Below are 15033 nucleotides of genomic sequence, written 5' to 3'. Positions count from 1 at the left end.
ATATAGTAAGTGCTATAATGTTTTCTACTCATTAAACAGGGTGATTGTTGTACTTTACAAATTTTGGCACCGGCTTCAAAATTGTATTTTACTGTACTATACTACTTTTTGTGCATGTAGTGAAAAAACATAAGACTCTTATTAGTGTCTGTTAAAAGTGTCTCAAATGTATTAAAATTATTTGCAGACACTAATAAAAAATATATATCATATCATATTCCTTATTTACAACATAAAATTAGCTAATACATTTTTTTCTCTCATTTTTACAAATTAATGTACACTACAATGTAAATGTAAAATGTTTAATGTCCTATATGGGAAACAGTAATGCTTTGAGTTGTGTCATATCTTAAAGTTTATTCTCTTTCTTGTGGATTAGGAAAGCTGTGACAAATATGAACAGGTAACCTTTGACCTGCTGCCATTGGGGGCCTGACCCTGACTCAGATCAACAAAAGTAGTGGTAGTGAAGCAACGAGATTTACTGTAGAAGTACTGCAAAGCAACTAAACAAGAAACATGTTCAGCAAAATTTTCGCATATGGTCACTTCATTTTGACCCTGGTGACTCCGCTGCTGCTGCTGCCTCTTCCACTGGTCATCAGGACAAAGGTGAGCGTGCAAGTCAAATAAACATAACACTATTGTAGAGTTATCGAGTTATTTCATAGTTTTTCCATAGTTATATAGAAGTTTCTTAATGGAATTTTATGACATCCAAAACTAAAAATAAACACGTAAAATACAATTTATTTACCATTGCTTTGGGAATCCAATAATTTTTTGACAGCTGTAAACATTTAGGCCCACATGGACAGAGATACCTGATTCTAAAAACCTAATTTGGTGTGTTGGTGCTAATTGGCTGATAGATTGTTCACATACTCGTATCATGAAAATTAGTTTTAAATGGAAATATAATACCAATGAAAATAAAGAGCTGGTTGTACTCTTGGGAGAAGAGAAAAGAAGGGAATCTTAATTATATTAATCTATTTTAATCAGTGTCAGAGCTGGAACTGCTATTTTTTCAAACAGGAGAAGCTCTTCACATTTTCATTCTTGTCATATACTATTATTTAAGAAATTGTAATTGCCTACAGTTACATTTTTATAGATATCTAATTGTAATTGCACAAGAATTCTGCTTTACAAGTAAGAAAGTCAGGAGTAAACTTGTCTCACAATAATCCTTGATTTAACTTTTTTTTTTTATTTTTTTATCTTGATTATTAAAACCTTGAATTAATCAAATTAATTTGATTAATTGCCCAGCCTTCCATCTTGTATTTGTGAAAATTTGTGAACTTTACTAGTTTACTACCTTGCAGAGATATGGCTAATTTTGGCCATAGGCCACAACATGCTGTATGAAATATTGTCTGAACAAATCCATGTTGAACCACTGATAAAAGTTAACAGTTTTTCGCTTGCAGGAGGCAGAGTGTGGGTTTGTGCTGGTATTGATGGCTGTGCTGTGGGTCACTGAAGCCCTTCCTCTGGCCATCACCGCCATGTTACCTGCCATCCTCTTCCCACTCTTCGGCATCATGAAGTCAACTCAGGTGAGTAGGACACGAGCGTGTATCACGTTTATAGTTTAAGTACTCCTCAGGTGTGAGTCATAAAACTTTTACTATGTTTGCAACAGTTCATGTCAGTATAATGCAGTTCATAAAATGTGCACTGGAAAAAGATCAAGGTGAAAGCTGTTATTGTTTCATTTTACTGCAATGTTCGTTCAGGCTTTATTAGACATTCTGCAAACTGTCATGGCCTGGACTCGAAGTCAAAACCCCTAAGCATGCATGTTTTTGTGTAGGTGTTTTCAATTCACTTTTATGCAAGACATTCACATTTCAGCACTTTTCTGATGAACTGCAAACATATCAAAATTTTATCAAAACCTCTCACCCCTTACCATACTATGGATTTAAGAACAACATCAAAATTCTAATCTGTACCTAGATATGAACTGATAATTTTTTATACTGAATATTGATGAAATTGGTAACACTTTCTAATAACTATACCTGATTAGCCCTTATAAAAGCATTAAGGGGCCCATATTACACTATTTTCTGTGTTATAATGTTTCCTCATCAAAACATACCTGGAGTTGTGTTTTGTTTCATTCACACGTTTAACACACAAACCTTGCATACAAACCTCACATATTTAGTTATTCTCTCAGACGGAAAACACTATGTTCCCCCTTATGATGTCATATGTTATAGAAACTACCACTACGTTACAAAATCTAAAGAAGAGTGTATTTTATTAGTGTCAAAATTGGCATTATGTTTCAGGCCTTTTCCTTAAAATCTACTACACAACACAACTAACCACCTCAGTCACCATTAACATTGTGTGGTTTATTCTATTTTAAAAGATAAAAGTTAACAGTTATTCTTGGCTCTGGTCTGCTTTTTGCACAGGTTGCCACAGTGTACTTTAAAGACTTCCACTTTCTGCTGATCGGAGTCATCTGTCTGGCCACCTCCATTGAGAAGTGGGGCCTCCATCGCAGGATCGCTCTCCGTCTCGTCACTCTGGTGGGAGTCAACCCTGCCTGGTGGGTGCCCTTTACTTTGTACTAATCACTTCTCTTCTTAAGGCTTTCAGAGAACAAATGATATGTATCCAGAGAAAAATAATATTTACAAAATGTTTCAGATGCTGTAAAGATAACACTATAATAACTAAACTGGAATAGCCTATATGCATGAACAAAGACTTAATTCATAATGGATTACTTAACTACTTAATGGATAGCCCTACCCTAACTCCTAATCCTAACCTCGTAAATAAGTAATTACAAAGCCTGAATCATTCTTTGTTATTTACTTTTTAAATTTTTTTTTTTAAATTCAGTCCATCCGAATACTTAATATGAGTGTAGGTGGAAGATATTTTTCTAACAGATACAGTAAAAATGGTTAATAGTAATACTAATAAGAGTATGTGCATATTACTTCATTCATTGTATAATAATTTATAAACATTGTCCATTTGCGAATATGAAGTAAACATGCTTACTTTCACTGATAATATTTGTTACGTGTATTTATTCATAATACTTTTTTGCCCCAGTCAGAAAACTGAATATTCACACTTTCGGTTGCCAGGTCCTATGCCTAAATTAATGGTGTTTTTTATTCAGTATAGTTTTTAGTGTTATACATTGTACATTGCTTTTATATGTATTTTCCATTTCTGCAACATGTGTCTGTTGTTTCCCTCTAGGCTGATGTTGGGTTTCATGACGGGCTGTGCCTTCCTCTCCATGTGGGTCCATAACACCTCAGCTGTCGCCATGGTGATGCCCATCGTGGAGGCTGTGCTCCAGCAAATCCTCAGGTCATCTGCAGAGAAGGACTCAGGCGGAGAGGACAATCCCACTTTTCAACTGGACGGTACATACATTTAATAGTATAAAATAAATTGTATAGAGAGCACAGAGAAAATATAATATTGTACTTGCATATCACACCTAATTTTAAAGAGCGTAAACATAAAAAGATAAAAAATACTGTAATTCTGTATAATATTGTACATGGTTGAAAATAAATCACTTTTTCTTTTTCCCAGAACCTGACAGTGATGTTCATATAAAATATGAAATAAAAGAAACCATATGGTGTGTCAGAAATACCTTTTCAGACTTTTGAATTGCACAATTTGTTTATTGGATTGAATTTACTCTAATCTGTTGTTTCAGTGAAAAGCAGAATATTGATGCAGAACAAGAAAAGCCCAAAGCATGTCACATTGACATCTCCGAGGCTCCGTCTGATCAGGTAGCGATATTACATAGATAAAACAAGGCAACTCCAGGCATCAATTTTCAGTATAATTTAATACTGAGGTCCTTATACATATATTCAAAGAGGGGGTATTATACAAAATTGATTTTTTTTTAGCTGTCTATCATGTTATGACATTGTTCACTCATCATCATGCCTCAAGTGTTTTTTGTCATCCATCCAGTAGACCCTCTTTAAGAATATTTATGTTGCCTTACTGATTCTGATTGACCGCAGGAATATAATTATAATCCTGCATGACCTTGAAGGCTCAGTTTTTCATCAACACCTACAATCGAAAATATTTCAATACTTTGGAACATTGCTTCTCAAATTGTGGTACAGGAACCACTGCTGGACTTCTTACAGTACACATTCGGATTTTAGACCTGCTTTAGAACTGGTTTAGTCCTGAAGTAGACAGTTAATTCTTATGTCTTATGTTATGTCATGTTTTAGTTTGTGCTCATTCGTATTTATTCATTATGTTTCAAAATAGGGCTGCACAATTAATTGAAATCCAAACAAAATCTCTGTTTGAATGGACGCAATAAGCAAATCACAAAAGCTGCCATTTTTGAGGTACCAAAGTTTCCTTCACAAACCACAAAATCTGCTGTCTTATTCTGCATAAAACTGCTAACCCTGTAGTTTAGATCAGTACAAACATGTTCTGAAATTTGATTCTTGTATTTATCAGTTCATGTTTCAGACTTTTTCTCAATTCTTCTGCATGCATTTAAAATGTGAACTTAGAACCTCATCCTTTATTTAAAACATAACTTGTGTAGCTCTGTTTTAGAAAATGTGCATTTGATTTTAGATGGTAGTTTAAAAGTGAAATATTTTCTCAGGTTATACATGGTTCAGAAAGTTTAAGATAAAAACAGTTTGAAAATAAAGTCCAGAAGATTTTGACCAATTACTTGCCCTCACTAAAATGCATTTTTGCTTTCATAAATATTTTTTCCTTCCCATTTTGTTGTCTTGCAGGTTACAACAGGTCAAAACACAGACCGTATGTTGTGCAAAGCTATATGTCTGGGCATCACCTACTCTTCCAACATCGGGGGCATCAGCACACTGCTAGGGACCTCACCTAACCTCATCTTCTCCGAGTACCTTCACCAGTAAGATCCACTCACTCCATCTGACTTTGAATAGATATGGAGAAGATGAGACAGAATTGTGAAACTGAAAAACCCTAGAGACTTATTTTTATATACAGTCTTTTTAATGTGGACCACCCAGCGCACCTGTATGGATAATGTAAAAAATTAAAAAATGGTACCATTTCTATGGGAAGGTTTATGAATTATTACACTTCCATGGGTTATTAACTGCTAACATGTTACATATTTAGATCACCGTGTGACCTTTTATTATTTCCAAAATGCTACACTAGTACGTATTTGCCAAAAAGTTGATTTAAAAAAAACAAACAAAAAAAACATTACTGATTTAAACATCTAATTTCAGGAGCCTGTAATCATTCTGAGTGGTCATGGTCGTGCTCCACCAAAAAAGTTACCTAATGGCCTAATGGATACTATTTAAAGCTGCACTGTGAGACTTTTCTGGTGGAGGGTCAGTCAGATACTTTGTCTGGATACTGTCAAATTGCTTTGTCTAGAATGTTTCACAGTATGACATTAAAACTTTCTATCTTCATGGAGACCAAACTAGACCAAGTTACAGGTCAGATTTGTGGAGAGGCGACCCCGCTCACAGTCACAATGTTTGTTTTTCTAGGTATTTTTGAGCTATAAAACCAGCTGTAATTTAATAAATGTAAGGTAGAGCTGTTTAATGTCATTGTGGAACATTCCCTGCAGAGCAATGACATATCCACTGAAACAAGCAGGTGATGGACCCCCAACCAAAAAGTTACACAATGCACCTTTTTGCACATTTTTAATTTTTCAGGATGTACCCAGAATGTAACTGTGTGAACTTCGGGAACTGGCTGCTGCTGTGTTTGCCCATCAGTGTGATCATGCTGCTGCTGACCTGGGCCTGGCTCTACCTGCTCTTCATTGGCTCAGAGTAAGAGGCTAAGTCTTTTCTACTAACTGGCCAGAAATTCTGTGAATATATGCTTGTTGGGTTAGAGTGGATAATCCCTTCCACTTCGTTCTTGGTGTCTAGAGTGTAAATTGTATATACATGGGTTTCAGGCTTAAGGGTTCCCTCCTGGTTTGAAGGATTTAGCATGGCAAAGGTTCTTTGTTGTTACAGGAATTATAACACAATTAAAATCTAAATTATTCTTTTAAATGGATAAAGGTCCACACAAAATCCTTTAAATCAGAATAGAATCATTTGCCTGAAACTCATGAACAGATGGTTTTCAGATTCTACAATGTGATGTTGTCAAAATTGGGGGCAGAGAAAGATTTCCCTATTGATAATGTTACTTTGCCATGAAATATGTTAAAAGTAAATTCCCAAATGTTGAACCTGATCATTTCTAGTAGTGACTATAAACATTAACTTGGCATATAACAACAAAAATCCTTATTTTAAAAGTATTTTAGCTGTCCCCTCCATCTTCAGACCTATAGAATATTGTTATGTCATCTGAAATTCAGTAGCTGAGGATGTGGCATTTACTACTATTATGATTTTAGACAAGATAAGATTAGATTTATTGTCAATGTACAAAATGCAATGAGACTATGACAAAGCAAACTTGCAGCAGTAAAATGAATAAATATAGACACATTCTCACATCCATAGCAATAAAAACATTAACTTCAGACCTTCTATCTGTGCCTGTGCTTCTGGAATACGTCCACTGCTCTTGTGTAGAAGCTTTTGCACAGCCTGTTTGTGCGTGTGACGGGAGTTTGAAGCCTTCCCGATGGGAGAGTACAGAAGAGGCAGTTCCCAGGGTGTGTGGGGTTCTGCAGAATGTTGTTTTATTATTTATTCTGAATCTTGAGTTAGCAAGTAATCTTTTTTTGTTTGGAAGTAAAAATATTTTGTAAACATTGAAACAATTTCAGTTTTAATTTCAAATCTCCAACTTCTAATTAGTTGAAATGTTCTACAGTAGTCTTCTGCATATCTGATAGTTTTGTCAAATCATAGCCTCATTTACAAACTGACAATGGGATTAGAATAACAAATATTTGTCTTTGAAAGTTTGCCAAAACATGAATAAAAAACTACTGAAAGCACTGCACCCTAATTAAACTCATGGCAGCCAGACAAAATTGAAAAGTTGTATTATTTTCCCTTGGTGTGTTTTGTACCTCTTTAATATTTGGTTTTGCAGATTATTTCTTGTTTGCAGCGCTGGTAAATGACTACTACAAATGTCAGAATGATAATCTCTCATGATCTCCCCTTTGTCAGACCTGCTCTTTCTAATGCGCCCCTAGTCACACAAGCAGGTATGATTCATCAGAGCAATGCTAATGTTAGTATTTATGGCTCGCCAGGGTTAGCCAGGTTAAGCAATCAATCTGACGACCTTCTAGTACACTGTATTAGCAAATAAATTCAATTATTAAAAAAAGACAAACATTTAAGCTAATTTGCATGTCTTATTCTTGAACAGTTTTAGCTTCCTGTGGAAATGTGGAGGTCAGCAGTCGGAGAAAGAGAAAGCAGCCAAGAAAGTGTTAGAAGAAGAATACAAAGCACTAGGACCAATGAGGTACTTACTCTTAATGTCTTAATGCACAGGTTTAATGTGCAGGGGTGGCATCTTACAGTGATTATGTACACTGCAACTCTACAGTCTTTGAATGTTTAATTTATGTTTATGTTGTAAATACAAAAGTTTGATGGAAATTTAAAATGAACAACCTATTAAGATTTAAACCCCATCAGATTACAGGTCACAAGAGAGAAACCAAGAATGCAAATTTAAACAATTTACAAAGTGTACACAGAAATCTACAGCTACAACTGCATTTATTCTAACTTGCTTAAAGTCTTTAAGATTGACTTTTTAGAGCTTTCTATCATGTTATAATGTTGTTCCTTCATCAAAAACATACCTGAAGAGGTTTTAGAAGTCACCGATGCATGTTTGTGTAATCTTACATTCTTTCGCACTTCACGAATGTGATGTGATGTGCAATAGTTTCATTAGCGAAATGGATGCTATATTGTGACAGTGCTCTGAAGGGGGAGTGACAAAGGGAGGGGGGACTTAGTGCATCAAAAACTAAACTGAAACTTTTAATACTAATGCAGTTAATACTCCATATGAGTGTCGTAACCCCTCTTTAAAGTGTGTGTCTATTCCCATATAGCCCACAGGAGATCTTTACGTCAGTGGTCTTCATATTCATGGTCCTGTTGTGGTTGACTCGAGCTCCTGGCTTTGTTCCAGGCTGGGCATCCCTCTTCTCAGAGTAAGCTAGAGCAAAAGTGTATTTTATTTATGTTGATGAAAACAAAGATGACCCAATTTTAAATATTGTACACCCTTACTTCTAAACAACATTAGGAAAATCTCAATCAAGGGTGACAATGTTGAAGAAGACAAAAATTTCAAATTCTAAATAATTTTATTCCTTACAGATATTCGAGCTACATGACTGACGCCACTGTGGCCCTTCTGCTGGGCATGTTCTTCTTCATTGCACCTGCTCATGGACCCTCCAAGAAATATGGTAACAGACTACTGAAGAATTAAAAAAAAAAAAAAAACTCAAGCACAAATAAAAGTTCTCCCACTATTTTTTATTCTAAGTCACCAACATACTGCCTATTTACAAACAGACACAATGCCAGGATCATATAGCTGATGGCATTTCTGTGGACTGAATGAATAATGATCTGTAAAGCGTCTTTGTGACATATGTCTGTGAAAAGCGCTATATAAATAAAAACTGACTTACTTACTTATTAAGTCATTTATTTCAAACTAGTTTTACATGTTAGTTTGTATAAGTTTATACAGTTCGGAAGATCTGGTTTTAGATCTGGATTAGTCTTGGTTTTGTCCTCTGTCAGTCTAGGATTAGTTTAATTTTGAGTCACTTCTATTTGTGTTTCTCCTCTCCTCCTGCTCTTAGCTACTTCTTTGAGCCAATCCATGTTTATAGAATGACTCAAATCACAGTGTCGTCCTATTTTAGACTTTGTTTAAATAGAGGGATTTACAATTCTTTGTTGCATTAATTGCTAACACTTTGTTATTTATTTCACTGTTATTTAAACCACCAGTTTCAGTTTCAGCTTTGTTTTTGGTGTCCCCCCTGCTATATGCTTTCTATGCTAAGTCACTCCCCCTTCAGAGCGCACCAGGTTTGTGAAGTTGTAGTGTATTTTTTCTGTATCATGCTTTTGTATATTTATGAAAAATTGCTGTGGGGAAACATAAATGGCATAGGCTTGTGGGGTGAGCTTTGGACACAATCATACCGTATCGCATCACTAACTGTAAGGAGATGCCTGGGAGAGATCGCTAAAATACTCAAACAAGTCTGGATGACTCATAAAACTTCTTCAGGGATGCTTTAGATGAGAAAACAGCATTATAACATGACAGAAAGCTCCAAAAAAATCAATTTTGCATAATACCCCCTCTATAATACCCTAGTTTTGACCTGGAACAGTCCTGCATTAGACCTGGTTTAGATCTGAAGGTATTATTTTAGGTGATATGTGTGAAAAGTTTGGCATACACTACTCTAGACCTATTTCATTGTTCATCTCCTCCTGGTATATTTCTTGTTTAGTTATAATAAATGTTTGTGTACAGAAACCATGATCTCATGGGGGGAATTTCAGGCCTCGATGCCATGGACAGTGGCACTGCTCGTCGGTGGAGGGTTTGCATTGGCAGAGGGCACAAAGGCAAGCAGCTTTCTCATTTGAATAAGCATTAAACATCATGTTCTGTAGCTTTTCTTCTTGGTTTTTATGAACACATTTGAATGTAGTACATTTTTTTTGTTTAGTTGGCCAGTTGACAGAATATTTTTTTTCTTGCTATCAATATGATTTTATTACATTATATACTTCTTACCTCTACTCTTAATACACAATAAAGTACAGATATTTAAAGTGAGCATGCAATAAATATCAAGAAGATATTGTCAAAAACCTCCGAAGCTAAACTGGTTTGGCCTTGCTGAACACTGGGATGGAGGACCCATGGGAATTAACGGTGGGGTGGCAGTAGCAGTAGGTCCACTCTAGTGAATACTGTTGTTGTGTCCTTTGGCATGATACTTCATTCACATTGTGTAGTATGAATGTGATGTATGAGTGAGTGGTTGGTGGGCAATTGTGGTTATGGAAGTGAGAGTGTGGAGTGAATGAATAATGCTCTGTAAAGCCCAAATAAATCCAGTGCAATGTACAGTTTAACAGCTATGGAGTTGGAGGATTATTATAGTTTGCTTAAATTGGATGTTTTGTTGCTTTCAGGAGTCGGGCCTGTCGACCTGGGTGGCAGAGCTGCTCACTCCTCTGGGGGACCTCCCAGTGTTGGCTACCATCACAGTGGCCTGTCTCATTGTCACCACTTTAACTGAAGTGGCCAGCAACGCAGCTACCATCACCATCTTCCTCCCTATCCTCTCTCCTCTGGTACGCTCACTCACAACTTACTTCAATAGTTAGACATGCACTTTGCCATGCTCTTTGAAATGCAATATGAAAATTCTCTGGTAGAGGGTCTATCACCTGTTTTTTTCCATGGATAAGTTATTGCTTTGCCTAGTTTTATACATGTCTGTCCCTATAGAGACACCACCAGACCAAGTTACAGGTTTGAGGTAGCAAGCTATTGAATAATTAAATGTATTTAGATAACTGCAAGATAGATTTAATGGCATCCTGTGGAACAGACCAGGTGAAGCAATAACATGTCCATGGAGACAATCAGGCAGACCCTCTACCAGAATAGTGGTTGTAGTTATTGAAAGTGAAAATACGGTAGATAATTGTTAGTGGGATAAGTCCTGTATGATAATTGAGTTCATTTTCTCTATTGACTCTGTGCAGGCTGAAGCGATCCACGTGAACCCTCTGTACGTCATGATCCCTGCCACACTCTGCACATCTTTCTCCTTCCTGCTCCCAGTGTCCAACCCTGCCAATGCTGTGGTTTTTGCCTACGGGCACCTAAATGTAATGGACATGGTAAGCCACAGTCTTCAAGTCAATCCTTTTTTTTTTCTTAAAGGGGACATAGTCTTTTATGTTCAGCTGACTTTTATGAGCTTTCAACCTATTTCCTTACAACAGTGTTGTAAGTTGTATGTCGATTGGTTCATAGATCTGTGAATAAACCTTTATTGTCCTGCATTTGAGGCTTGAATGCTCAGAAAGTTTTCTACCCCAATTAGTGTTGACACAATAGCATTTCAAACTTGATTGCAGTACTAAAAATAGACACGATTCTCAATATCGATTCCAATACCACAATGATAATTAACAGAATGTAATTTTTAACATTAAATCATAATCCCTCCGTCATAAAGGTATGTTCCATAGTGGTCCATGGATGTATACTAGTCTCTGTAGTCTTATATTGTACTTGTTCTGATGCAGCTCAAGATAATTCTAAAGCTATTCATTTCTGTCTGGTTGATGTGACTTTTGAAGTATCAAAACTTGAGCAAATGCGTTTCGATAATAGTTTTAGTATCGATTAGTATCTGATTTTTGATATTTTTGACAACCCTACCCCCATCCCCACATCCCCACTCTACGCTTTACTTATTTGCGATTATAAAAAATAAAATAATACATGTATAAATACTATAAATACTAGCATTAAGCCAGTTTGCAAGTAAATCAAAATCCATTGCTTGCTATTGCTACGTGACACATGCTCCCACACAACAATGCCTCATAAATATACAAAAGCTTTATACAAAACTGCACACAACAACTTGGCAAACCTGTTGCGATGTGCATTCGTTTCATTAATGAGATGCACACTGATTGGAATGTGACAGCAATCTGAAGGGGAGTGCAAAGGGAGGGGAGACTTACACAATAGAAGGGGTGAATTACACTAATCTTACTTTTGTGTTTTCTTTTTTATGTCAGGTGAAGGCGGGTCTTGGTGTGAATGTGATTGGCGTATTGTGTGTGATGTTGGCTATTCCCACATGGGGAGTCCCTCTCTTCTCCCTGAACACTTATCCAGACTGGGCCCCGGTCCTGCCCGCATTGAACATCACAACACCATAACTTTAAGAGAATAAGAGAATCATCGTTCATTTGCTTGTTACTTGAGTTGTCGAATTTACTTGTATGATTTAAAATGTTCTGTTCTGTGTTTCTATGTAATTGTTTTTGCACTATTAATTGTCATGTATATAGTTGTAAATATTTCATATACAAAACCACTTGTTCACACATTAACTTCCATTTCCAAACATCTTTTTATTAAATATAAAGGTATACAAGTCATATACATACAACAGGTAATTTTGTGATATTAGACTATAACATCATCATATTTCTGTATGGTTATATGCCATAATTATTTAAAAATATGTTATCTTTGTGTCATGCAAGTAAAACCCTTAAGTTAAACAATACTGATTTGTCCATTTTCTTCCACAACAAATGCTCACATTAGGATCTTGCACAAAAACTACTAAGTATACAGAGAAATACTAGTAAATAGCATCATCATAAGTGAAAAGGCAGATTAAACCGTCCAGTCTCCCTCAAAACTCAAGCAAAGTCCATGCATTTTGCTTTTTCCCATGGTCCAACTAAACCCTTCATTATAACCCTAATGAAGTAAGAAGTAAAAAGTTTGATCAGCTAAGACATCATCTGCAATTAATGGACTAGTCGACTAATGGCGTACAGCTCTAATCAATATCTCAAATCAGTTTCCATCATCATCTGCCTAAACTCCGTTAGGATCCCTTCAAACAGAGTGTGGTTTTGGGAATCCAAGTTTATGTGTTTTTTGTCAAGTTCTGTGTAAAAGCGCTGTTGAAGCTTCTCCACAAGGTCATCTAATAAGACACCTTTAGAGTCGTCAGTAGTACCATAGACCACTGGAGAAGAACTATCCCACAGATGACCAGGACTGTAAAAAGGGCGCAGGCTCTCCTTAAAGGTGACACCAGTGAAGGAGTAGAGCAGAGCTGCAGCTTCTACATCATAGAAAGAGACAACTCCCTCTTTAGAATCAACAAACACACCCACTTTCTCAGGCCTGCACTTTGTAAAGACAGAGATTTTAGGATTGTCAGAAACATAATAAGCTCCATCCTTTAAAGTTATGGTCCAGAAGCCATTTTGTGGGTTCAGTGTGAGTGGCGCTTTCCTGTTGACGGACTCTTCCGCCACTCCTAAAGTCCACTCAGTCTTCCCTTTGACCTCAGCCTCAAAATAAAAACTCTCAGAGAGACCCACAATCTTGGGGCTTTCTGGGATATTTCTCTGATCTTCTGTTTGTTGGACTCTAGTTGGAGCTGACTCTGTATCCATGGTGAGATCTACTTTCTGTGTTTTGACTCTGTTCAGATCTTTCTTATACAGCATCCTGGTCTTCTCATTGAAGTCCTGCTCCAGCTGACTCAGTGCTCTGGCCACAGCACCTTCATATGTTGGGGCACAGACAGTGACACTTGTCCAGTCTCTGGTTGGTGTCAGGGGGCTTGGTACTGAGGAGGTCTGGAGAAGGAAGAAAGGGTCTTCAGACTGAGAGAGCTGCTGCTGCAGCTCAGCTCTTCTCTTCTTCAGCTCACAGATCTCCTGCTCTAACTCTTGGATGAGACCTTCTGCCTGGTCTTTTGTGTCTGTCTTCTTCTTGCTGATCTCAGAGATGAGGAGGTCCTGGCCTCTCTCCGCAGTCTCCTTCAGAGCTGTAAATGCTTTGACTCCCTCAGATATTTCTCTGTCTGCAGCAGCTTGACTGACCCCCACAGAGCTGCGCAGCTCAGCGATCTTCTTCATTCTCCTGTCAATGTCCTCCTGGATGTGGTCCTCAGCCTTCTGCATTAGTATTTTCTGCTGTTCAAATGCCTCGTTCAGGGGGACAACCTCATGACCCTTGTGCTCTGAGTACACACACAGCACACACACACAGATGTGCTCGCTGCTACAGAACAGCTCCAGAGGTTTGTTGTGTATAGCACACACTCTGTCCTCCAGATTTCCCTGAGGCTCTGTGAGCTGGTGCCTCCTCAGAGCACCCATCTTCAGGTGAGGCTCCAGGTGAGACTCACAGTACGAGCACAAACACATCAGGCAGGACTTTACAGCTTTGCGTTTGGGCTCAGGGCACATGTCACAGGACACTTCTCCTGGTTTAGCGATCTCTTCCTCCAGTACCTGCTCCTCAGCAGCCTCTTTCTCTGATGCCTGTGGCTCAGCAGGCTCTTTCATTGATATCTGCTTCTTAACCAACCTCCCTGACCTCCAGATGGAATTGTATTCCGATTGTTGAAAATGAGCAGCCATCTTAGCTATAAAAGTATTAACTTTTAGCTCTGGTCTGTAGAAAAAGATTTTTTTACATGAAGGGCACATGCACTTGGTATTAACACACCAGCGCCGATCGATGCAGCTCCAGCAGAAGTTGTGACCACAAGGTAAAGTGACGGGCTCTGTGAACACATCCAGGCAGATGGAGCAGAGGAACTGGTCCTTGGGCAGCTGACAGGCGGTGGCCATGGTGCACTCTAAAAACAGAGAAAGTACAAGATGACTCACCAGCCTCTCATAATCAAAAGTGGGTGGAGTAACATTCCATATTATTGGATGCCAAGATCAATGTAGAAATGTAGTTGAAATGCAAACGTTTTGACCTGTTCAGGTTTATTTTTGGAGAATTTTGGTCTATTATTGTCCCATCACCTATAATATAGCATATATAGCCTACTTTTATAGGTAACAGTGAATGTAACAACATCCAAATATCTTTCATCAGTGCAACATAGAATCACAGTTTAAATAAAACAAAACAAAACAGTATAACAGTAAACTTTTTTCTTTTTTACATTTGTACTCACATTATTTGCAGAGATGGCTGATACCTGGTTTATCCAAATATCCAACAGTGTACAGATCTTATCTTGATCTTAAATTGTTGTTTTCGTTCCGCTGTTAAGCCATTTAATATCCGCAGATGTTCATTAAAATACTTCGGCAGTACAGAATAAAGATATGCGGAAACAACATCTTTATATGCCAAAAGGCTGCAAAACCTGTTTCACCAACTTGCAATGCCACTCTTACCAGGATGGTGCGGTATTCAGTAGCCTATTGGCTCAGA

The 15033-nt window shown here is 37.4% G+C and overlaps 2 protein-coding genes across 2 annotated transcripts; one reads left to right on the top strand and one right to left on the bottom strand.

The window, feature by feature from the left end:
- Nucleotides 1-1454: 1454 nt before the first annotated feature.
- On the top strand, nt 1455-11981 carry slc13a1 (solute carrier family 13 member 1). Its single transcript, XM_020932075.2, has 14 exons — nt 1455-1568; nt 2442-2578; nt 3250-3419; nt 3595-3643; nt 3725-3803; nt 4803-4939; nt 5736-5855; nt 7375-7473; nt 8078-8179; nt 8349-8440; nt 9535-9629; nt 10206-10367; nt 10785-10922; nt 11838-11981. Exons 1-14 carry the CDS (start codon nt 1470-1472, stop codon nt 11979-11981), a joined length of 1623 nt encoding a protein of 540 aa, XP_020787734.2. The 5' UTR covers nt 1455-1469.
- Nucleotides 11982-12279: 298 nt separating this feature from the next.
- LOC110166774 (E3 ubiquitin-protein ligase TRIM39-like) lies at nt 12280-14894 on the bottom strand. The gene is made up of 2 exons (XM_055155863.1): nt 14771-14894; nt 12280-14440 (listed from the first exon to the last, which is right to left on the bottom strand). The coding sequence occupies exon 2, from the start codon at nt 14430-14432 to the stop codon at nt 12621-12623; it is 1812 nt and encodes a 603-aa protein (XP_055011838.1). The 5' UTR covers nt 14433-14440; nt 14771-14894; the 3' UTR covers nt 12280-12620.
- Between the last annotated feature and the right edge of the window lie 139 nt (nt 14895-15033).

The sequence above is a fragment of the Boleophthalmus pectinirostris genome, unplaced genomic scaffold (assembly GCF_026225935.1).
Source record: "Boleophthalmus pectinirostris isolate CB_2022bp ecotype Guang Dong unplaced genomic scaffold, ASM2622593v1 HiC_scaffold_2, whole genome shotgun sequence".
Classification (NCBI taxonomy): Eukaryota; Metazoa; Chordata; class Actinopteri; order Gobiiformes; family Gobiidae; genus Boleophthalmus; species Boleophthalmus pectinirostris.
The sequence above is the reverse complement of the archived record's forward strand: the minus strand, read 5'-3'. Positions and strand labels throughout refer to the sequence as shown.